We start from the raw sequence: 24,311 nt of genomic DNA on the forward strand, positions 1-24,311 counted from the left end.
ATATCTTGTGTATTTAACTGACTAACTGTTGTTTTCAAATTGTTTTGATCAGTTAGAGTATCTGTCAGTTCAGTTGTCACCATAACTGAACTGATGAATGCAAAAACTCATCTACCCTTTTTCAGTTATTCAGTTTACATAAGATAAAATGTTTTCCAATAACAGTCTTCTTCACGAAAGATTACTTCGAGTTTCTTCCGCTTGGTTTTAAACCAAACTCGATTTAATTCATCGGTGTTAACATTCTTAGAACACTAGTTATTGCAGCTCATTGGAGAATATAGTGTTCGAAATGCCTTCGAAAGCACTAGCACACTCGATCCTTCAATTACTTTCTTCTCGATACAAATTCTTTTCTTTTCAATTCACTGGATGGGGCGTCTAGGCCTCCAAATGTTAGCGCCGATAAGCCGCCGCAGTGATGGGTGCGCCAGGTGGATCAAATTGGTGTTTTGCAACCTTTTTTTGGAGTCTGAGCTCGAACAATTATTCCAATTGGATCTAATAATATAATTTCACATAATAGAATTTAATAATAATTCGAATCAAGTTCAAACTCAAATGCAGAGATCAAGCAATATTCTTCATTGATAAAGATTAACATCAAGGATTTAGGAAAAGAGGTTTAGAAGCTTAATTAACAACTTTGAATAAAAGTTTTTTTTGCAAAATCAACCAACTTCACTGGAGATCAAGTATTTTATCCTAATTCAATCATCAAATAGAATCTGCTTCTACAAAATGATCACCTCTAAAAGTAACTTGCAAATTTGTATTTTAAAGATTTGACCAGAAAGATTAGATTAGCATAATCAGTATAAACAGTATTTGTCATCCACACCATCAAGTGAGCCAACAGTTTTCCTAAACATGAATGCTGACGCCTCCTGGAGTAACAACTAACTGTACATCAAATGGCTCTCCAAAGTCTAAAATTACAAAAAAAGAACATCGGTGAATGGAAAATGAGTTCTTTTTTTTTTCTGTTTCCTCCACAGGCAAACTTGGAAAAAAAAACAAGTCAATGCTTAGGATGGGGTCTCGGAATCATCTACAGGGCTCGGGTAGTCTTTCCCGCCAAGACTCGAGGTATCATCTGGAGTTTGAGCCCGAGCACCCCTGTCCCTGTTCCAGCCAGCACGAGGCTGGGGTTTTTTGAAGTATTTAGCGATGAAAGCTTCTGCCTGGTCAGGATACTTTCCCCTGATGTAGTTTTCGAGACACTTTCGGTAAGAAAAATCTTCTTTTCCCCCATCAACAGAGACAGCATAGAAGCACCTGCTGTCCTGGAATTGTCCATGCTTGTTGACCTGCAATACAACACGAAATTCAGCTTTAAAAAAGAATCAGAAATGTATTATAAACTACTTTTCACAAATAAACTTTACGTACCATGATATGATCAATTCCTGATCCCATCTTTACAGCTTTGTCGGGATGGTGATTAAACACGTTTTCTACTATGTAATTCTGATCATCCGCCGACAGAGGATCGCCATCATTGTATCTGCAAGTACAAGTAAACCATTTCAGTTCTTAGAATACACAATTTGTATGTCCCGCAACAATCTTAGCCAACAAAATAGTCAACGAGGAAATCAGAAAACATTTTTAACAGCATTCTATTCGGAAGGTGGAGATTAAAAACCCAAGGAATATAAATTTACCCTGTCTGATGCATAACTCTCCTGATGTTCTTCATTATCGGTTCAATCTCTGAAAGAACATCTTGTTCTTCCACCGTGAATGAATCCAAGCGCTGCCTTGTGGCGGTGAAAATTCCTAGTGAATTTGGGTCATCAACAGGCTTCACAGGACGAGGTCTGTTCTTCCAATCTCCCGCATTAGATGGGCCCCTACCTCTGGAACGTCCACCACGACCCCGCTGAGATCTTACATCTTTCTCACCGGATCCCCAACCTTGAGCACGTGGGGAGTCATTTGATTGCTTCTGACTGGAACCCCAATTATTGAGATGAGATGTCACCTTTTGTTCTGTGGGAGACTGTGAATCGATCATGCCCCAGTCATTTGAAGAGCCCCATGCATTAGAGGGCTTTGTTTCTTCACCAGTCATTTTAGACTCCCATAGATTTTCCTTCGAAGATCCCACATCAACCGAGTCCCCACCAGTTGAAGAAATCGAATAATCAGCATTTTTTGACTCAGGCTGAAGGCCAATTTCATCAGATTTAGTAGTTTTCTTCTTCCATGAAGACCATGAAACTGATGTATCAGAATCCTGGCCAGATCCCGATATGTTCCAACCAGCAGAAGACTGAGACTGCTCATCGTTCCCAATGGAAGTGTCTACTTTTGAAGAGCCCCACGTCTTAGAATCTGTTGAGTCTTTTTGCTGCTTCTGAGTGGGGGACAGTGAACCAACCTTAACCCAATCATTTGAAGCACCCCAAGTACCGGAAGGTTTTGAATGACTTGCCTGATCGTACGTTTCACTAGAAGCCTTGACCAGATTGGACTGATCACAAGGACGTGTAGAACTTGGTCTTGCACACCTGGTCTGGTCATCTTTGTTCTCCCACCCTCCATCAGAATCTTTCTTGTCCCCCCAAGTGGAGCCATTCTGAGCTTCTTTGGAACAAGTACTTTGACTAGCTTTTTTGGTCCAATCATTTTCCTGACCATCGAGATTTTCACCAAAAGCAGAATCAACCTTGTTACTCCAAGCAGACTCCATTTTGTTACCCGAAGCAGAATTAACCTTGTTACTCCAAGCGGACTCCACTTTGTTACCCAAAGCAGAATCAACCTTGTTACTCCAAGCGGACTCCATTTTGTTACCCGAAGCAGAATCGACCTTGTTACTCCAAGCGGACTCCATTTTGTTACCCGAAGCAAAATCAACTTTGTCACCCAAAGCAGAACCAGCCTTGTTATCCCAACCAGAATCAGCCTTGTTACCCCAACCAGAACCAACACTGTTATCCCAACCAGAACCAACCTTGTTACCCCAAGAACTATTTTGAGGTTCTTTAAAACCCTGCGCAAATTATTGGGTATTAAACTTAAATTCTAATGAAGAAAATAAAGCATCAAAATATTGTTAATTAATAATTAGCCAATCTGCCCAAATTCACGAGACAAGCATCCAAAAGATCAATGACATTAGTTTCTTTTATCAGTGTATATAGGTGATACAAAAACAAGATACAAATAGAAATATGAGAAAACACAGCAAAGCCATCCTCCCCAAACATAATAAACGAGAAGAAAACAGCCTAAAAAAAGTTCGAGACTCTTCAATATCTTCTACTTCTAGCAGTAAGATTCTAGAGGAGCAATATGTGCACAACGTAAGACATCGTAAAAGTGTTCCCAGAATGAATATTATTCAATCATAATTTGAATGTAATTGTAAATCAAACCCAAAATATCACCTCGGACAAATAGACACCATGTTAGAAAATACTATATACATTGGTTTTGGGGAACTTGTTTAACCCTGATCCACTGCTAATGGCATAAATATATCTACAAGTTCAATTACATTAATTTTCATCAATCAGTAAAAAGTTACCTGCTTAGAGAAGGGTTCATCATCGCCTTCATCAAATTTTACTTCATCTTCAAAACTTGGTTTCTCTAAACCAGATTCATGCATAGGGGATAGGTCCAATCCCATGTATTCATCATCCAGTTCCAGATCGTCGATATCCTCACCCAGGCAATCGGTCCCTGTATCTTCCATCTTGGAGCTATTAATTACCAAAGTAAGGAAATCATAGACATCAATTTCCCTTTCTGTCTTCAAATCAGCCTGAGAAAATGATACACACTTGTTGTATTAGATATTTCAAATAAAAACAATTTTGACAAAAGATATGTAGCAACTCATACCGTTCTTGTGTCCCAAAGAATCTCAAAAGGAGATCCAGTACCTACAGATACTTGTTTTCCCCAGGCACAAGAAGCCACAATGCTTGACAAAGCATCAACGTGGCATTTTTCAGCAGCTCTTTCAAAGCATTTTCTAGGGGTCTTACCATTGCAGGAAAAACACAAGGATCTTTTATAAGATCAGTATTTTAAAGAAATGCAATTAACATCATCAGACAAAAGAAAGGGTGAGCTACTTACAAATAAAGTGGCATCAGTGAATGGTACTTCAACACTAAGTGATCTAGACAAAGATTTAACCCCACCAGCATTAAATCCAATCAAAGTGCCAACACAAGTCATGCTATTACCCAACAAAAGAAGATGATCTTTCAGCACACCTTTTGTGACCATCGTCACTGATGTAGACAAGCGCTGAAACATAATGAAAAGCGTGAAATTCTCTTCAGCGAAGTAAAAGGATTCTATTTAATTAACACAACAGATTTGATGGCCCAACCAAAGTTTGACAGAGAGGCTGTTTTTGGCTCACAATTTCATATGAAACAGGATTCTTGCCTTCCAGCCACAATGGCCTTTTCCATTGTTATAAGAATAGAATAAAACCAGAATAGACTTGGTTTAATCAACAGCATTTGATTGACAAGAATTAACTTTTCAGAGGATTCCAAATGACAACCAACATGAATTCACTGCCTTAAAAATACATGCATTTATATTACTTTGTTTGAAAAATGACCTAATCAATAATTATGCCTTACATTTATAATCATAATAAGAAAATGAACATTATCAAAAGCACATATTTAAACTCAACTAATGTCAAATCACACTTAAATTAATTTCAATAAATATATAGTTTAAATAATTAAATAGTCTTGTAAATTATGTTGCCAACTAGTCTTAAAAAATGGTTGCTTAATAAATTATTATAACCATATTAGAAAAATCTGAGTAATTAAGTAAATTTTTCGAACTTTGAAGTGATATAAATAATAATTCAAGCGGTCAAAACAATGCAGTTAACAAAGTACAAATGGTATATGGGTAGTGTAAATAGATAGAGAGACAAAGGTCAAAATGCATCTAAACTAGGAGAGAGGTTATGTGGTCAGAGTAAATAGTTAGAGGTGCAACGACAACGTGATGCAAATTATAATTTGAAGTGAATTACACCAACATTTCTTAATTTCATAAGGCATACTTGGATGTCCGAAAACGTAAGACTAGCTTTTGAAAACATAGTAAAAAACCGTGCTAAACTGATTCAAACATAGAAATTCTCCCACTAAAAGAGATTAACATTGAATATTTAATTGGACTGATGGTACAGTACAGTACTAGATCATTAGATTGTTTAAGTTGTGGTTTCTTGCATTGATGGGAATTATACATCAATTGATATTTTGAGAGATAAATAATTGAAGTAACTGGTTAAGGAATGATGGGGGCTAAACAGACAAGTGTTTGGTGAATTACATAACTTGATGAATAGATTTAATTTTCTCCCCCTTGACAATTTTACCCTCATTACAAACTTTAATTTTGCTTATGATTTTCCAAACAATAGTTATATATGTTATTTCCAGATTCAATGCTCCTTATTTTCCTTTTGAGAGCATTTCAGCAGAGTTCCCCGTTTTCACATTTTTTGTTGCTTCTACTTTGATCCATCTATAATTTTCCCTTCGATCTTTCTCATATTCCACTTTCCTTTGCACCAATGCTCTTCACCGTTTAACCCCATAATCCTTTGTTCATCTTTCCTAGATTTCTCTTTACCGATACTGAAATCCATTTTGTTTTATCAAAACCGATCGGAATTCAACCACTACCACTAAGTTTGTCGCAGCCTAATCCCAGCTTCCCAATTTCAATCTGCCAATAACCACGATTTGATCTGCATCACAACCATTATTCTTGCAGCACCTCCAACTCCATCACCGTGACCGATAATCCTTCGTTTATCTTTCACGGATTTCAATTTTCCAAACCTGTAAATCCATTTTGTATTATCAAAACAAATCAGAACTCCACCCCTACTACTACGTACGTAGACGCCTAATGCCAGGTTCCCAATTTCGCCCCGCCAATACCACGAATTGATCTGCATCACCGCCAATATGTTGGCAGCCACCTGCCAACTCCATCACCGTGACCCATCAGCCACCAATCCATGGAGTCTGCCGCTGGGTACCACCATAGCTAATGATTGGAGGAGAAAAGATCTGTGGGAGCTTTTGTCCAAGTGTAAAAAGGGCTAATTTTAAGATTAAGGGGTAGAGTCGGTTACAAACACAATAGTTTATAGCCTAATTCATGATTAGAATATCATATGTGATTTTATAAGTGATTTATAATTATAAATCAGGTCACAGACTATTTATATGAACAGCATCAGGCTTTGAGGGTATTCATGGGATGGCAAATAGTCACCCAAACACATAGTTATGCTTGATTAAGTGATAAAAATATGATGTGATTGGAAATAGATAGTGAGAATAAACAGTCAATTGTTTGGCAAAAACAGACCATTGCTTTTTAAGACTGCTTGCTTCGAGGAATACGATTATGTGTGGTAAGTTATGTTGTAACTATTGAAGTGATTGGCTAGGATGTGAAATAGCGATAGATAAATAATAAAGTGTTTCGTTTGACGATCAAAATTGGGATTTACACTGATAAAAGTCAAGAAAAACAATTTCAAACTTTCTGCCAATTATAAATTTAACTATTTTTTGTTTGACTAACTATTATGAAAAGTGAATTTATTAAATATATATCCTTTTAACTTTATGCACAAACATAATCGACCAAATAAATAAAAAGAAAATAACAAGAAAGGATTGTAAAGTATATGTTCCATCAATCAATCGATAATATAATTTGCAAGTGCGAACTCAACATTATCCAATCACAAACTATTTAAACACAATTGGAGAATTAAAAATACAGTTCCAAATTTTGGAAGAGGACAAATATATATCATTTTAACCATTTGTCAAACACCTTGTGTGCGATGCAAAGAAGCAAAGTTAGCATTTAGATTTTCCTAAATCCTCTGTTCAAAGTTGATTTTACCGGAAAATCAAGTGATGCCTCATTTTTATTATTCCTTGATTAATGAGTTCCCTCTCAATTCTTTTGGTACAAACAGAACCAAAAGATATCACTTTTGACCCACATAAAATTGACCACTTAACAGAAGAAAAGAAATAAACACAAGGGGCGGCATTGTCATGGCTCTCCACCGTTAACTTTAATTTTTCCAGATATTGTTTTTCTTTCTTTTGGTATAGATTTCCAAGGGCACATTGAGGTTTTTCCCAAAAAATTTGTTTAAACCACAATTTGAAATAACTTATCCCCACTGGAGAGAGCCATTTATAATCACAATATAGTCTATTTTAATACAGGCTTTAAGGATTTCATATAAGTGGCAAATTTGAACTAAACATGGTATACGTCTTGATTAATTAGCCCATCCCACTCTTATATAGCCAAGTAAATGCAGCTTATGGTTATCTTTATCCAAAATCAATCCACAAACGGTAAAACTGAAGTACAACTCACAAGTCTCCTCCAGGTGCAAGATTTGAAGTAAAATTCATAAGTCTCCTCCCCTATAATGAGACCTAAGGCCGACATTTCACTTCCTTTATGAGTAACCAGCAGCTGGTACAGAAGCTCCATGTTATACCTCCATCCATCAATACATCGTATCCCACGACATCTTGTCCATTGATTCATTTGCACCACCACAGAAAGTTTTAACCCGCAATATATCATTACAATCACTAGGCACCAATACAAAAACCAAAATTTCCTCCACAACTATAGGCCCGGCCAAGTCCCAATCACCACCACAACCACAATAGAATCAAATCGTAAATTTTCCTCTCTATTCTTCTCGTTTCCAATGCTCATGTCCACCAATTCTGCACTTTTTCAGTCACAGCAGCTGCAGTCATCCTTTACATTGTTGGTTCCCCTAAAGAAATCAGGTTCTACTTTATTTACACAATCAAGGTTACGGCCCTAAAATAATTGGAATAGATGTGGGAACACTAATTAACGTTTACACGGTAATAGTGTAACTTGGAATATGACTAATTTGTTGTTTAATAAATCATCCCTTGTAGTTGGTGGGATGCTTTATCACTCTACAACTCATTTTTAACTGGAACAAGGATAAGCCAATGATTTAAAAACTGTGAAACCAAACTTAACTGGTGATTCATTGGGACTGGTAATCTATCAACACTAACCATAACAACCATCACACCCCATCTGTATTACATTTATGAATTTGACTCTAAAGAGAAGTATTAGATTCAACATATGAAGGTGTCATTCCCTCATGTTTTTCTATCTAGTCAGCATGTAGCATTGCAAACCTGACGTGAATGAGAAGCAGGAAAGCTGGTAGAAACACATTGAAACAGTGATACGTTCAAAGCTTTCTATATAGTCGATGCATGAAGTTTCTTATCCCTGCTTTTCTGTTTCGATACGTAAAAAAATTGGCAAGTTTTTATCCCTACTTTTCTTCTTTGATGTGTTAAAAAAAATAAGCATATGCCATTAAGCAATTGGAATTGTCTCATCCTCCAACTATAAGCAACAGGTGACACATTATCCAACATAAAGATATAAAAAAAGAGTAGGATATTTAAATAATGTCATGTAGAGAGGGGAAGTGGTCCAAAGGGTTAGTCTCAACAAATTGACGTCCATCAGAAATAGGAGTAAGCTACAAAAATGCACTTCGTAAATATAATCGATGATACCTGAACAGCCTGCTCGAATGCACAAGAGATACCAAGCAGTTCTTGAACTTGTTTTATAGCATAAGGAATAGAACGCCGGGTATCTATCAAATGAATGACAGGAAGGCAAGAATCCATGACAATTCTCCATGCATCTCCGCTCTTTTTGACAGCTTCCTTCTCAAGGATCACATCTAAGGCCATTTCACCATTTGTACTTTTACACTGGCTCCTGATCCAAGTTGCTGTGTCGGGACTACTCCAAATTATATTTGCATTTGATACCCTAGGATCACCTATACATTTGTAGTAAAATATATCACATAATAAATCACAATCTTAAAAGAACTAAGGGCCAAACTTTACTCCCAATCACAAAATAATAAAAGAAAACTTACAAGAGTAGATGTTTTTTTTGTGACAGATTATTGTTGGCAGTGTTCTAAATTTCGGGCTAGGCGACGACCGACCTAACCGAAAAAGTGCTAGTCGGCCAGCCTAGGCAGCCCTAGGCGCCGACTGATCGTCTAGAAGCCGCAGGCTTTCAAGATTATTACTGATCGTCTAGAAGCCGCAGGCTTTCAAGATTTTTTCTTTAATCTAAAAGCCCAATAAAAAATGGTGTCTCATTTGTTGGCTTGTCCTAACAATTAAAAGCCTAATTTTATAGGCCACGAGGCCTAAACTAACGTCCAAGAGGCAACAAGAAAACCTAGTCCTTGCGGTCTGTAGATCGTTTCTCTTCTGTCGAATTCGTTTCATTTTCATCATTCGAGCCAAGGGGTAGAGTTGCGGTTTGCTGATACTTGATACTATAGAATCCGTCTAGCGGCACCTAGGCCGCCTCTGGTTCCCGACTATCAACTAGTGATTGTTAGAACCTTGATTGTTGGAAAGAGTTTCCATGATTGCATGCAAATTGGCTTGCCAATATGTTTCTTTATTAGCCTATTGGAGGAGTATTTCTTTCTGTTTTGAGCTTCTATAGAAAGGGAAGCATAGAATATATACTGATGTATCCAACTGTTGAGTTACCGGAACTGTAACATATTTGTTTTGATTATTTGAGACTAGTTTCTGCTTTTTATATATTAAATTAAATTAATCAGGCAGTTATTCAATTATATTTTTCCATTAACGGAAGTTAACCAGAATTTCCTTTATCAGAAGTCGAGCAAAAATATTTCTACTGAATACGAAATAGCAAGTGTCTCAACCGGGACTTGAACAAAAATTCTCTTAGCTGAAAATGGAACAAAATCATAGACCTGCAGAACTATAAAGATGGATGAGGCTACCTCTAATAGTTTCAGTCTAAGCCCTTCGTCAAGCTTGTGTTAAATTTGTCAAAGACGAGAACGAATGGATTTGTATAGGGCTTGGTTATATGATTGTGGAACAACGAATTGTCCACTAATCAGTTCTGAAATATTGTAAAGATTGAAATCACGTTGGTCATGACGGAATGCTATGCTAATGGTTCCAACCCAAAACAAGACTAGGAAAAGAAGGAAGCTAGTCCGTGACTTGAGGGAAATTATCATGGCTCGAAATGCAAAAGAAAATTCTAAACATAAGAACAATACTAAGTCTGCTGAATACAATGCCACTGATGAGTATAAACGTGCTAGTCGGCCAGCCTAGGCGGCAAGGACGCTTAGGGCAACTTAGGCGGCCGAAAGATACCTTTTTTCGGCTTTATTTTATTTGAAAAGTTTATTGGGCTTTTGACTTGATTTAAAAAAAATGAGAAGTAATTTTTTCATAGGCCCGCCCTAAATCAAATTTCAACAAGAAATGCAATTCACTGGCTTTCCCTCGTGAAATTCGCCGCACTGGTCTAACGCCTGACTAGCGCTTAGCGAATTTAAAATCTTGATATCCTCTGAAAAATATTACTTGTCATAGGCCAAATGTGCACAAAAATATAACAAGGAACACTAGGAGAAGAAAAATCAAAAGCATGCTAAAACTATGGAAAGCAATACATGCATGTCACCTTTTATGATTGTTTGCAAAAGAACTGGACAAACTGTATCAGCAAGTGAATGAGAAGCCCTCTCTAAGAGATCATCATATATTCCTCGCCAACAAAACTGGATGCAAGGAACATCAGTCCATTTGTTTTTTGAAGACAAGCAGAAAGTACAACATTCACTGCAAAGCAGAGAAGTAAAAAATTATTAATGTAATATGGTTGTGTTTGAGCTAGATGAATACAGACAAAAACTATTTAAATGCAACAAATAAATAATTGAATTATGGTTCAACAGGTCATGGCATTAAGACCCTTAATCCTGGTGAAGTATGTATACTTGCTAAAAACACAAAGACGTTTGTGACTTGGCATAACTAAAGATCGTATATCTTGTTTCAGTAAAAGAATTTAACAGCGAGCAGCAGTAGCTATTGTTCAAGCCTTTTCAACAGATAATTGCAATAAAATCACGTTTGTTACTTTGGGCAACTAAACATCTTATATCTTCAGTAAAATGATTTTAACCGGGTAACAGCAGTGGTTACTCGTTCAATACTGTTGGCCTGTGACGGGGTTGATGGGAAGGTTAAATTTTTCTGGCAATGCATCGTCTACTTTACTTTCTTCAAATTGTTTTGCAATGCAATTGTTAGGCCAGTCTTCTTACCGGTGCTCACATTATCAAGCAAAGATATCCAGTGATCTTCTACAGTTCAGGCCATTGTTTCGAACAGTTCTACAATTACCAAACTTCCAGAACTATTAGATTTGAGTATGAAATCAAGGTTCGCCATCATTTATTTGTGCACTAGGACAGATGTGCCTTCTTTTACTTCTAAAGTGAACCCAAAAATAATGCATTCAGATATGAGGGGATTTCTCCAATAAATTAGAAGAGAAGTATTAAATATTATCTACATACCATAATTAAGAAACCGCTGAACTCAATAAAAAAAACATATATCTACTAGATTGTATAGCCACAAATGTATTAACATTATCCTTTTAATGTCCTTTGCTCGGGAAAATTTTTAAAACAGAATGTTCTCTCTCTTGCTTGTCTTTTTTTAGGCTTCTTTTTAGCGAGGTCGAATTGCAATGCATGATCAACACGAAAATTAACAAATAAACCTGGTCAAAATTAAATATGGTGAACAAAACAACAAAACCAACCTGCAAGATAAATCTATCAACTTGAACAGGTTCCCAACCTTTTTCTTCTTCCGATGCAGATCAATGCTGTCATGACATTTTTCAAGAATATCATGAAGAGTAATATTTGATTGTCTGAGTTGTGCCTGTTAAATCAATCAGTCATGACAAAGAAAAACATCATTGACAATGATTATGCCACAAGTTCTGTGAGAAATACTAAATATGACTCTGTTTTCTTTCTTCTTTCAATCAATCACCACGCATCCAAACCCATTACCCTTTCATATCAACTTCAAAAATACTAACCAAACACCATTTAAATATATCTAAACAAACCAATTTCAAAAGCCTCAAAAGTTTTGAGGGCCAAAGAGCTAAAATCAAACCAAAACAGCTCAAACTTCTACAAGATTATGCAAAAACCTTGTTCAGATGAATGTGTCCAATGAGGCCAGAATTAGACTCATGACTCAGCGCAATTGATGGTCTTCTATATCTGTAAACGAGGAAGTATGACAAATTAATCACATAAAATGCTGATTTATTCTCTTTGTCCCAAATATTATCGTATTTATGGAGTCACCCACCACCCATACAAGGGACATACTGACATAGCAAGTAGCACAACATATTGACAGGTTTAATGTGCTGCTGAATATCAAATGTGAAGTCAAAGCACAACGTCATTTTCTAGATAGATATCAATGTCTGATTTGTCACCATCCAGGCTTATGAAAGCCCTGGGACAAACAAAAATAGGCAAAATTCAGAAGTGTGTGAAATGCATTACTATGACATAATATGAAGCATGACTGCTGACCTAATACAAATTATCTGCAGCAGTATGTGGCAGTTAATGCATTGTGCAACATAGTAACACAGCCTGCTAAGACAACTAACCCAATAGGTTTTCCAGTCAGACAAAAGCATTAAACATGTCTTTCCCATCATCCCTAAAAGTTTTGTTACCAGAACATGGTGTTTATCACGACATTTAACAATTATGACATTGTCATAAGCTGATTTTCAACATTTCTCGCATTCCAATTACCAGACTCGGAGATACTTAGGAAATTCAACTCTGCGCCAAGTCATTGGGGCTTACACAAGGACAGAGGAAGCATATCACAGTTGACAGTCATATTATAACAAAAAACTAAGTGTAACCATCCAGAGTGCATGTACTTGAATACTATGTTCGTATTTTCATAAAAGCATGGGTCTTGTGCTTGTTTAGGTCTAGTAATCTTGGAGTTTCCATCAAACCAGATATTGCTTTTAGCAATAAAAGGACAAAGGATTTTAATTTATGATGAGGGTAAATAATTCAAAATGAGTAAACAATGCTATTAAATATTAATATTAAATAAAGGCAAACATTTGGAGATTTGAAAACGGCATCCTCTTCCAATTGCTACCACCCTAAAATTGAGCAGGTGACTTTCCCCAGACCATCCTCCTTTACCCCACCCTTGCTTTTTATGGCAGAGGAAAGAAAACATCACATTGATATGGCTTTTGCTGCCAACAATGGAGTAACAAACAAGAAGGAAATAGTTAAAATGGATTTAAGCCTCACAAAAAAGATTGAGTCATCAATAATAGGCATTCAGAGAATTTTCACAGAAGTAAAACAAAATGAATCACATAGCACATATTTACTGAATTGTCAAATCTAGTTGTCACTCAATAAAAGAACATAAACAAGGAGGTGGACGATTTACTCTATCAAGAACTCGATGGCTGTTTCCTTGAGACTAACTTTCTTCAATTGATTCTTCACAATCAGTGCTGCATTTTCACGGCAATGATATCTTCCACAACCACAATCATTCAAATACAAAATTACTCGTCTGTCAGAAATGTCATTTTTGAAATTGGATGCACAAAGTAATATCTCCTGAGATCAAACAGAAAAGTAATTATGAGCCAAGATTGTTTCACAAGTAAGGAAATATAATAAGAATGTCAGATAAACACATTCTACCCCCTTATTTGTCAATTACCTTCATCATCTCCCAAGAGGAGTTGCTATTTGAAGAAGAATCGAGAACAGCCTTATAAGCAGGATTTGATATAGCAGTTGCAGCTAACACTCCAACGGGATCTCCAGGACAAAACTCACTTGAGATATTAGCGCCGTTAACTCCATATTCGAATTGAATGACTGAATTGCTGCACTTATTTCTAACGGTGTTATCATAGCAAATCACTACGTCTCTAAGGATGGCCATCAAATTCTTAAAAAGTGTTCCTGGTTCAGTTAACCCTCTGGTGGAACGGACAGTCACTTCTCTAGTTGAGATTGAATGAATCATTTCCTGAAATGGATCCAATCCTCGAAAGAGAGGTCTACTGATCAACCCAAATTCTTCAGTAGCATGGTCTTCACAAGAAGGATACTTCTTTTTGAACAAAGATGACATGTCCTTCACCAACGTAGCAGAATAAAACTTCCCCCTGTCCGCTATCTGCAGCCCCAAAAATCCAATTTGTTGAACCACCTTGGTAAGGGCTGACTCACTTTTGCATTCTACTAGGTGGCCGATAGCAGAATATTTGACTACGAAGTCAGTGATTGGTGTTTTCAAACTGCGCAGATAATTGTCCAACTGCAATGCAATTGATTCACTATAAAATGCGCGCAAATGATACAACAGAGGTAATATCTTCTGAATTTCTAAATGCAAATTTTCTAAAACCCCTGCAGGTATGAAAAGATCTCTTAAACTAACACTGAATCCTTCCTTGTAAAGAGCTTCCATCAACAAAGGCTGTAGAGAATTGAAGAATTTCAAAACCTCCTTAGGTCCCTTCAAGAAGAAAATTGATGTGACAATGTCATTCACAATAGAAGACATCGCATCCCTACTAAAATCAACCCTTACAACCTCGCTTTTTGCAATCAGATATTTATCTCCAACACAATCAAAGGACAGAGGTAAAGTTGTCTGCAAAATCTGGGGACCAGTCCAAAGAGGGCCAGACTTAGACTTCACAACTGCCGGATTAGGAAGCAAATTTGGTACAAACATTGCCAACTGCTGTGATGTCGCTCTGCTCAAGTAATATTTCCCGAAAATGAGTTTGAGAGACAGAAGTGAATCAGTTGCCAGCTGCAAGTTAAAGTTCCCGGTGTGGGAGCTAAGTAGCTGCTTCTCAACTGAGAAAAGCTCCACCACCTCTGCTTTTGCTTCAAGTGATTGAGGATAAAACAAATGGATGCAATCCCCATCAAAATCAGCACTCAGTGGACCACAAATAAGGGGATTGATCTTGACAGTATGATCGTCGTGCACATATACAGATAAAGCTTGCAGGGAATGCTTGTGCGTAGTTGGTGGCCTGTTGATGAACACAATGTCTCCATCCATTATTCTCCTATGCACGACTTGACCAGGTCTCAAAAATGTATGATCCTTTGACCCTTCCCTCAATGAATATGTCGAAAGACCATCCCTGTAAGTTAAGCAGAGCTTTTCATCCACCAACTTTTGCAAGTATGTCATATTGTGCTGACTTACCCTCTCCTCAAATGTAATCTTTTGGGCTATTTCAAATGGCAAGCCAATCTCAGACACTCCTTTGAACGGATCACCAGTTATCACACTACGAGATGAAAATCCAGAACCCTTCCTAATAAATAAAGTTTTCATCTTCGCAAGCCAGGCTTTGGTAGATGATGTGTGTTCTTCTTTATTCACTCCGAAGCGTGTATCCACATCGCGAGATGCCTGATAAAGGAAATCAGAGTTGGAAAGCAACACATAAGATTAGGATAAATTATTAGTCCACCTCCATAAGGTTTGTCCAACCTCACAAACCAACCTCTCGATAGGAATGATAATTATCCACTGTCCCTAAGGCTTAAAAATGTTTAAATTTGGACCCAAACTTTTAGCGCCACCCTTTTTCAATCAGTGTTTGTTTCTCTTTTCTCTTAAACTCTTTCTTTCTTTCCTTTTCTTTATGTAGGAAAACCATGGTCAATAGCTTGTATTGTACTCATGTATAGCAGTCGTTTAGGAGATCTTATAACAATTTTTACCTTAAAATTCAGCTGATTTGATTAATTTCTTGTTTAGTTCAAATATCCCATAAATTATGGGATCTAATTATAACCCTAATTAGCTTCCCTTTTGCCATTGCTATCGTTATTATATATAGCTAACTCAGTGTATATTATTTGTACATGAAGAAAATTCTTACATAAAATAGTTCATAGTTTGCGTCATGTAATAAGAGCCTCGAGGCTATAAGTTTTCTAAAAGAAAAAATATTTCTTATTTATCAGCCTAAAGCATCCATCAACTCAACCATCACCTAGCCAACAATAAAAAAAGAAAAATCTCCTGACCGTTCGCATAAACAAAATAATCAAAAAAGCAAAAATTACCTTGCCCGTTCCTCTAAACTCAAGATATTGAGCAACAGCTGCTTGTAAATCATTTGCTTCAATTTCATGAGATTCAAAATTTGGCATTCCAGACCTTGAATTTTTTATGACTTCTACTTGTTTCAGCACCTTTTTAAGCAATGTTGTTGAATAATCCTGGAGGTCCACAAGTTTATGACAATCAGCCAGTAAATGAGCAAGATACAAATAACGAAAAGGGGGTTTAAATGCCTAACCGTGGATGTAACACTCATTCCATCAGAAATATCAGGCACGGACAAACAGTTTGGAGGGACTGGCAAATGCTGGAGGATATATCCATCTTGCGGGAAGTAACCTTTAGCTTCAAGCTTTTTTCTGGTCTCTTGAGGAATTTTTCTCAACATGACCATCACCTGATAGTTTTAGAGATGAGACAATTGCATCACCTAGCTCAGTTGGTTGAAGGTAGTGCATATTTTACAAGTCCAAAAGTATGGCACATATTAGAGCTTGACATTTGCATCAATGAAACTACAAAAATCCAGCCACTAATGTTTCAATAATCTTTTTCGTCCATCTTGTTGGTTTGACAAATTATGACTCAAACCAGAAGGGTGGAGACAGAAAAGTGGAAGAGAACCTGATTCTTCAAATACTGAGAAAGCCAAGGAACTCATGGGAATGGAGCAACCGTGAATGAGAGAGAAACTTAATAGATCTTTCGTCTCTCTTTTCTTTTTTCTTTTTTTTGGGTGGGTGGTGAAACAAGTTCTAGAAAAGTTGTACATAAAATTTCAAATTTTTTCGTTTGCGGGTAGGCGACCACCCCTTTTCTCCCTGCTGGGTCTGCACATAAATCTGGGAAATAATTTGAAAAAAGAAATATAGATATGTTTCCACTTTCTGAATATGAAATATTCAAGAAAGAAAAAAAGGACTTCCAGATTTACAAACGTATACATTATTTTATAATTCTTTTACAAAAATAGATTTTTATCACACCTTTGCATTCTATTATACACACATTATTTTAATTCACCTTTTAATCCCTTTCAAAAACAATTCCATGATTATCTTATATTTTAATCCAAAACATTATATTTTCAAATTCTAAATACCTAATTATTTGTAAAAAAAAATTAAATAATGCAACACATTCTGACATGATATTCATCTATACTAGAAAATCTCTCGTAAAATATTCTCAATTCTAACTTCTGAATTTACACTTCCAGGAAATGTTTCCTATAGGTATTTAAAGATAATCAAACACTGACCTCACATTTATGATAGTCATAAAAACGCTCAAAAAAGATTCCTCGACATTTTTTTGGAGATGCCTCGAGATCTCAGGACAAAAGTCCATTAGCTCTCGGAAAAATCCAAGCATCCATTAGAATAAAGAGTGAAAGAGATGAACCTCTGAGGGCAGCAAAGGTCGAGAAGAGGCATGCCCATAACGAAATCCATATTTTTCCAAGAAAGTCCAGAATCCTTCTTGAAGTAAAAATTTTGAAGGCAATTTCAACTCCAATTTGTAAGCCCCGTCTGTAGTCTTGACCTCATTTATTGAAATTCGTGAAGTCTCCTGTGAAAAGGTGATCAGTCAAGACAAATGAAAATTTTCCTTTGAAATTTCAATAATTTGTTTTCAATTGGGTACACAACATTTTAATTCATCTTCAAGGCAGTATAATAACCCTGTGCATATAGAATTCAAACTTTGACAAGACAACTCAAGTATTATCATTTAAATTAAAGGATCAACTGCCACGGCCTTGCTTAGGCCAAAAACAAATGAAGTCTCTAGCACAAATTATTTACTTTTCAAAATGGTCACGAACTCTTTTTATTAATAAATTTTCCTCGAAACTGGGGAATACTCACAGAATCAAGAATGCTCACAATTGACCATTAAACAAAGACACCTTTACACTTTACTTCTATGATATGGTCAATGGAGTGATATCAGAAAAACAGCAGCATTCTACTTCTCAAGTATTTGGATATCGATAAACAGCATTTCAATAAAACCTCCACGAATGCTTGGGATTATGAAAAAGAGAAAGAGCATGATATTCAAGGAACTCGCGGAAAGTTGATTGTTTAAAATTAATACCAACCAACTTTCCAAGAATACGTTAGTGATGGATGGATGGATGGATGGATATTAACATAGAAATCCCATGATAACATAGTAACAAGAATAACCTGACATTTACGCAGTATTCCCATGGAAAACGAGATTCAATGACAATAAATTTTTCCCAGTGTTTCACGAGGCGAACAGACAAGATGGATGATTGCACCTAAATCTTATTCAGAGCATTCTTGCCAAACCATAGGAAGATTTGCATCTTGTGTGATGTCTGATAATCACTGGAGCACTGATTATAATAATTTAAAATTAATCATGGCTAAATAACTGGTGACAACTATACAAAGAAAATTCAGGTAACCATATAGGCCCTGAATAGCCCGAACAAGATCAGTTTACATGTAATATTAATTTACAAGAAAATTCAAGTGGCAGTTTCCAGTTGACACATCGGTATTCCTTCATTTCTTGAAACAATGAAACGACATAATCTTGAACTCAAGATGAGAGTAAATCTGAACCTCCTGAGCATGTAAAACTAAGTAAATGCTGGCACTATTTCCAAACTTTATGGACATGCAAAGGAGAGCACAAAAAATTAAAAGCTTGGAAATATACAGACAGTTAAATAGCTACCAAACTTAATGATAATGCATAGGAGAGTACAGAAAAATAAAATCTTGGAAATATACAAACAGTTGAATAGCTACCTCACAACATGAAAATAGCACTTTATCCAGAACACCAATATTCTTAACCTGAAATTGAAGAAACGAATACAACAAGATTAAGCACAAGGAAACATGCGAGCAGTAATACAATGCACATTCCAGTGATGTTTACACACAAAAGAGAACCAAAATGTAAACAGCATCAAAATTGTAACGACGGTTGCTATTATCGAAACTCTTTACTTTTTATTATTCAAAAAGAAAAGGAATGATGTGAAAGACTAATGGGATACAATACCTTCCTATTTTTCAACTTCAAACACTTCAGACACAACAAGCTCAGCATTTTCTTCAGTTCAGTGACATGGTCAGGATGATATATGGGAGTTGGTAATTCAACATACCCAAAGTGGCCTGACATATAAGCAGTAAAACCGAGGACAAAATGAAATTGCAGTTGTGGATAATTCCGGAGGACCATTTTACCATGTTGTGTAAAATTTGTTACTCAAAATATTCATGTTATTCTGCAGACTACAATGTTGGTGGAGACATTAGCATACCTTCACATTGCCCAGGCTCACCAGTGCCACAGGACTCACATTTGCCAGCTTCAAGAGGCAAGCCAAGGAATGGATTTGAAAGTTGGCTAGCATGACTGATGGGGCAGTCACTGATTGATGCTTTACACTACACAAGAAATTAAAAGAATCAATGCTTCCTCCGGATAATATAGAAAAGAGATTACAATAAACTACTGTAGGCAAAAGCTCACTAGAATATAATTTTTCTTTTGGTCATGATATCCAACGGGATAATCATAAAAGTGTTGACAATAGTAACATAAGATAGTTAAACATGGCTGGATAGAATAATGTTTGAATTAAAATGTATAATAAGAAAAGAAATCAAGAACGGGGTATTTGAACAACTTCCCATGATCAAACTAATGTCGAATGAAGAACAAATATAGAACAAGGGGGGAAACTGTTCACTTACTATTTCTTGCCGAGTAGCCAAACCAAATCTTATTCCTTTAATCTTCCCTTCGATAGCTGGGGATGATGAACTGTCTGCCATTTCCTTAAACACCTAGAATATCAGATGAGTACATCCAAGATCAGCTTAGCATTCAAAACTATGGAAACTAAATTACCTTGGTAAAAAATATACCTAAACCAAGTTTGCTAGAACTGACAATTAGCAAAAAAGAACTTTGAGACATGACATTATAGCATTGTTTCTTGTGGCAACAATAATGATTTTTTTTCAATTTCTCATAGAGAAACCCTTTCATGCGCTCCACAAACTGAAAAAAAATTAGTATCAGTAACAAATTCTTAATTATGATTATGTGTGACAATATAATACTAACTTCAAGGCAAAAAATTAAATAAAACCTTTACAGTTTCCAGGCATCCATAAACATGAATATGATCGAAGGAGTCAACAATGAGAAAATCCAGAATCTTACAGTCACTTTATAGTTCATAAGGATGTAACACAGAGCTGCCAATAATTATTTTCGCTTCTAGTAGGGGATCAAACGGTGACCAACTAGAATAAAAGATTTCCGACAGCAAAGGATTGCTGTTTTTGGAGTCAACCGTTGCATTAAATATCGTCAGAAACTTAGAGGCGAGTGCATAATATCACTTCTTCCAATAAGGCAGAGAAGTGATTTGGGGTGCAAACGCTTTTTAAATACAAACAAAAACATATTGCTTTCACCATGCATTTAACACCATTAGTTATTTTACATGCTTAAATAAAATCTCAAGTAGATGAGAAATTGCATTCAGGAGATTTGAAAAAAACACACCACGATTAGAAGCATATTCAATGCATCATAGAGTGATAATGTATAGTTAAGTTAAATATCTATTCTTGCTCTCAGTTTAAGCCATAATTCGCCCAATCAAAGTTTTTGTTCATATCTCCTTCACACATATTTCTCAGCAAAGACCCACAAATTGATCAAAGCCATAGCATCCGTAATGTAAAGTTTTGATTGCAAATCCACATCAAGCCATTATGCACAGTAATGAATATGATTCTGTCACAACAAGCAATCTAATAATCCCAAATAATATAAAACAATGTATAGAAAAAACTGCAGTTTGCTTTCATCAATAACTTTAAATTGTAAATCCTAATTTATATCCTTAAATTTTAAAAAATTAACCCCTGATATATCCTTTTAAAATTGCAAAATCATCCTTTCGTATCCAACATGATCAGGATACCCTCCTCTGACCATGTCAAATACCATTACTGTTTTCTTTTTTACTGCCTTGATATTTCATGTCCGTAGCCATCCAGCATCCATATTAGTATAAGACACAATATGTGGTCATTTTTTAAATATCCATAAATTGTAGGAATTAAGTATACAACTTTATATGAACCATATGCAACTCACAATCAATAAAATCTTAATTAGACAGAAGTCTATCAATAAACAAAAGTGGGAGACAAACACATTAAAAATAATATAAACTATCAAATAAGAAGAAATATGTAGGAAATATCACCTTCAGTGTCAAACACGGAACGTTTCCTTCACCGTCAAGCTTTCAAAACCTATGACAAAAGGAGAATCACATCCGAACAACATTTGAATGCTAGAACCATATAATTAAATACATAAATGCTTTTCAGAAAGAAAATGCACCATAAGCAAGGAAAACCATGAAAAAAATCACCTGTCACCTGTGGAGAAAAATGAGAAGCAGAATGAAAATTTAAAAAAACATCCACATGGCCTCATACTGCATATAGTTTCTTCTCCTTGGAATTTAAATCTTTTATGCCTTGTTGAAGGTATAGATCTTGGAGGTAGCATATATTAGTCATTTATTCTTGATATTATGCACAATGGCATATACAATGTTTTGTATAATGTCATTTACATTATCTTGTATACAATAACATCCATAAAATCATATCAGTTAAATCAAACATCTCATTTATCATAACTTTAATGACTTCATGTTCAAATTTTATCAAGAAAATTTGATATGCATAACAACTAAATCACGACAAAATTAAATATATCATTACAAAACTTAAAACACCATACCGTACTCCAAGAAATAAGATTCAACCTCTAACCACTCCATTAAACTTGAAATGGGAAGAGTTCATATTCAACATGGCTTGAAGAATGCAAACAAAAAGTGCTGATAATTTTGCATGTCAAATATTAGAAGCGCAATCTGCAATATTATTAGCAAACAAAAACACTGCATTACATGTCCAATGGTAGACCATAGTGCAAGTTGGATCTGTCAGCTGTAAGGAAACGAGACAGCGTAAAAAAACCAAAATGTGCTTCAAGAACAAAGTAAAATACACTTACCGTAAAAGGGCTTTAGGGTTTGCGCGCAAATTTCTGGGCTCCAATTGCATCTGGTTGCTTCTGGTCTGGAATTTGCGCAGCTAAACCTTGTCACAGATTTGTGCCCCAAATTTCCTCCGGCTTCTATTGTGTTTTCCGATAGTGAAGTGAAGTGACGTTTTATGGGGGGTTCTTGTTTGTCGTGATATCGGGCCTTTATTGGGCCTTATTATTTCTGTTGGGCAGTGTGCTTGCGTCTGGAAGTTGATGGACATTGCTGAAATTGTGGGCCTGAAGATTTCGACCCAGCCACAAGTTCTTTGGCGTACACTATATTATTTTGGAGTGTTCAAAAATTGAACCGAATCGAATCGAATCGAATTTTAAGATCAAATCAAATTAAAATCATATGATTTTGATCAATGTATGGTTTTTACTTATAATTATTTTAGTATACGATCAAATAAAATAATTACTTAATTTTTATAATATTTTTTTGTACAAATTACAATATCTGTGCATTTTTGTATGCAAACTTAGTATACAAATTTTTTTTGTGCATAAAATTTAAAATTAGTCATACACATCATACCAAATCGAATTGAATTGAATCCAAATTAATAGTTTGGACTTTCTCCCAGCTATCATCCATTCTCCAATGTTTTATTCTTTGTTCGTGTTCTGCGCATTTTTCAATCTTCTTGTTGAATATTTTAAAATGACCATGTCTAAAACAGTTTTGGTTGATTTTTCAGTTGATATGGAGTGATTTCATCTAATTTTCAATTCATGTAGTTTGATTTCAACTAATTTTTAGTTCATGTGGATTGCTTCTTGATTGACTTCGATTGATTTCAGTTCATGTAGACTAGTTTAGATTGAATGTTAGTTCTTTTGGATCGTTGTCGACTTATTTAAATTCATATCAACGGATGTCGACTGAATGGACTGAGTTTGGTTATTTTAAGTTCATGTGAACTAGTGTCGACCGATTTTTTATTCAAGTTGATTGGTATCTATTTGAGTTTTATTTCATCTAGATTGCATGCCTCTTTTGTTAATGTAGATGGGGTGTTGCCTGATTATGGGCGGGTATCAAATAATTTTCAGATTATTTTATTTTCAGTTTATTTTATTTAATTATTTTTTTACATAATTAATCAATAAAATCTCTAGTAGCGAGTTTGAATCCAGTTGGGAACAAAAACAACACAACATCATGGACCTCGTGGTCCTATTTAAACCAAAAAAAAAATAGAAATCATCCTTGAAATGCCATTGGACACTCAATGTCCTGCAAAGACCAGAATTCCCTATTTAAAAAAAATAGAAATCATTCTTGAAATACTTCGTGATCCATCATGTTTCTTGTTAGAGTAGTTGTACAGTAAGTCAATTATAGACTTAGGTTTTATTTATTTTTATCTTACAAGAGATCTTTATTTTAATGATATTTTACGTTTTATACATTATGACATTTATTTTATTTGTATATTCATGCAAGCTGCATAAAAAATACATTGAATATAGTATGATACAATGAGATCGTACATAAGATAGCAATCATGAAAAACATTTTAAATTATTGTTTATTCTTAAAATTTTCCTAGTTGATTCAACTGCCTAAAATAAAGAAAAATATCACTCGAACTCGAGATTAGCGTCGGTGTTGTTATGTATCACGTTTCATTGGTAGAAACATGAAAATGTTCGATTATACATGATGTGTGTGACCAAATTAGAACATATTTTCTAAATAATGATGCACAAACTAGTGAGAGATGACATGTTTAACTTGTTAAACATAAATTCTCTTCTTACTTATGAGTCATGTATGAAAATAAAGATGACCAAAGCCTCTTTCTTAGGAAAATTGGAAAGTGTGCATGACCTATTAGATTTGATCTATATAGATATATGTGGTCAGTTAAGTGTTAACACCAAATATAGGTATTTTTACTTCATTATCTTTACTAATGATTACTCGAGGTAAATATATGTATGTGTATTTGATGAAATACAAGTTTGAAGCTTTTTAAAAGTTCAAAAAATTCAAAAATGAAG

At 35.4% G+C, this 24,311-nt stretch overlaps 1 protein-coding gene across 7 annotated transcripts; it reads right to left on the reverse strand.

Moving 5' to 3' along the window:
* Positions 1-752: 752 nt before the first annotated feature.
* Positions 753-22,443, reverse strand: LOC140956930 (DNA-directed RNA polymerase V subunit 1). 7 transcript variants are annotated; one of them, XM_073413887.1, is made up of 23 exons: positions 22,269-22,443; positions 22,015-22,125; positions 21,442-21,490; positions 20,081-20,216; positions 19,907-19,999; positions 19,471-19,597; positions 19,206-19,321; positions 18,947-18,994; positions 17,559-17,726; positions 16,393-16,551; positions 16,157-16,312; positions 13,767-15,494; positions 13,485-13,660; positions 12,184-12,256; positions 11,779-11,903; positions 10,627-10,784; positions 8,649-8,923; positions 4,099-4,272; positions 3,859-3,999; positions 3,539-3,778; positions 1,668-3,001; positions 1,393-1,507; positions 753-1,310 (listed from the first exon to the last, which is right to left on the reverse strand). In XM_073413887.1, exons 5-23 carry the CDS (start codon positions 19,985-19,987, stop codon positions 1,029-1,031), a joined length of 5,676 nt encoding a protein of 1,891 aa, XP_073269988.1. In that variant the 5' UTR covers positions 19,988-19,999; positions 20,081-20,216; positions 21,442-21,490; positions 22,015-22,125; positions 22,269-22,443; the 3' UTR covers positions 753-1,028. The 7 variants fall into 7 exon arrangements, with proteins under 7 accessions (XP_073269988.1, XP_073269987.1, XP_073269983.1 ...); XM_073413886.1 differs by having other exon boundaries at positions 21,990-22,125; XM_073413882.1 differs by lacking the exon at positions 22,015-22,125.
* Between the last annotated feature and the right edge of the window lie 1,868 nt (positions 22,444-24,311).

The sequence above is a fragment of the Primulina huaijiensis genome, chromosome 14 (genome assembly GCF_012295235.1).
Source record: "Primulina huaijiensis isolate GDHJ02 chromosome 14, ASM1229523v2, whole genome shotgun sequence".
NCBI lineage: Eukaryota > Viridiplantae > Streptophyta > Magnoliopsida > Lamiales > Gesneriaceae > Primulina > Primulina huaijiensis.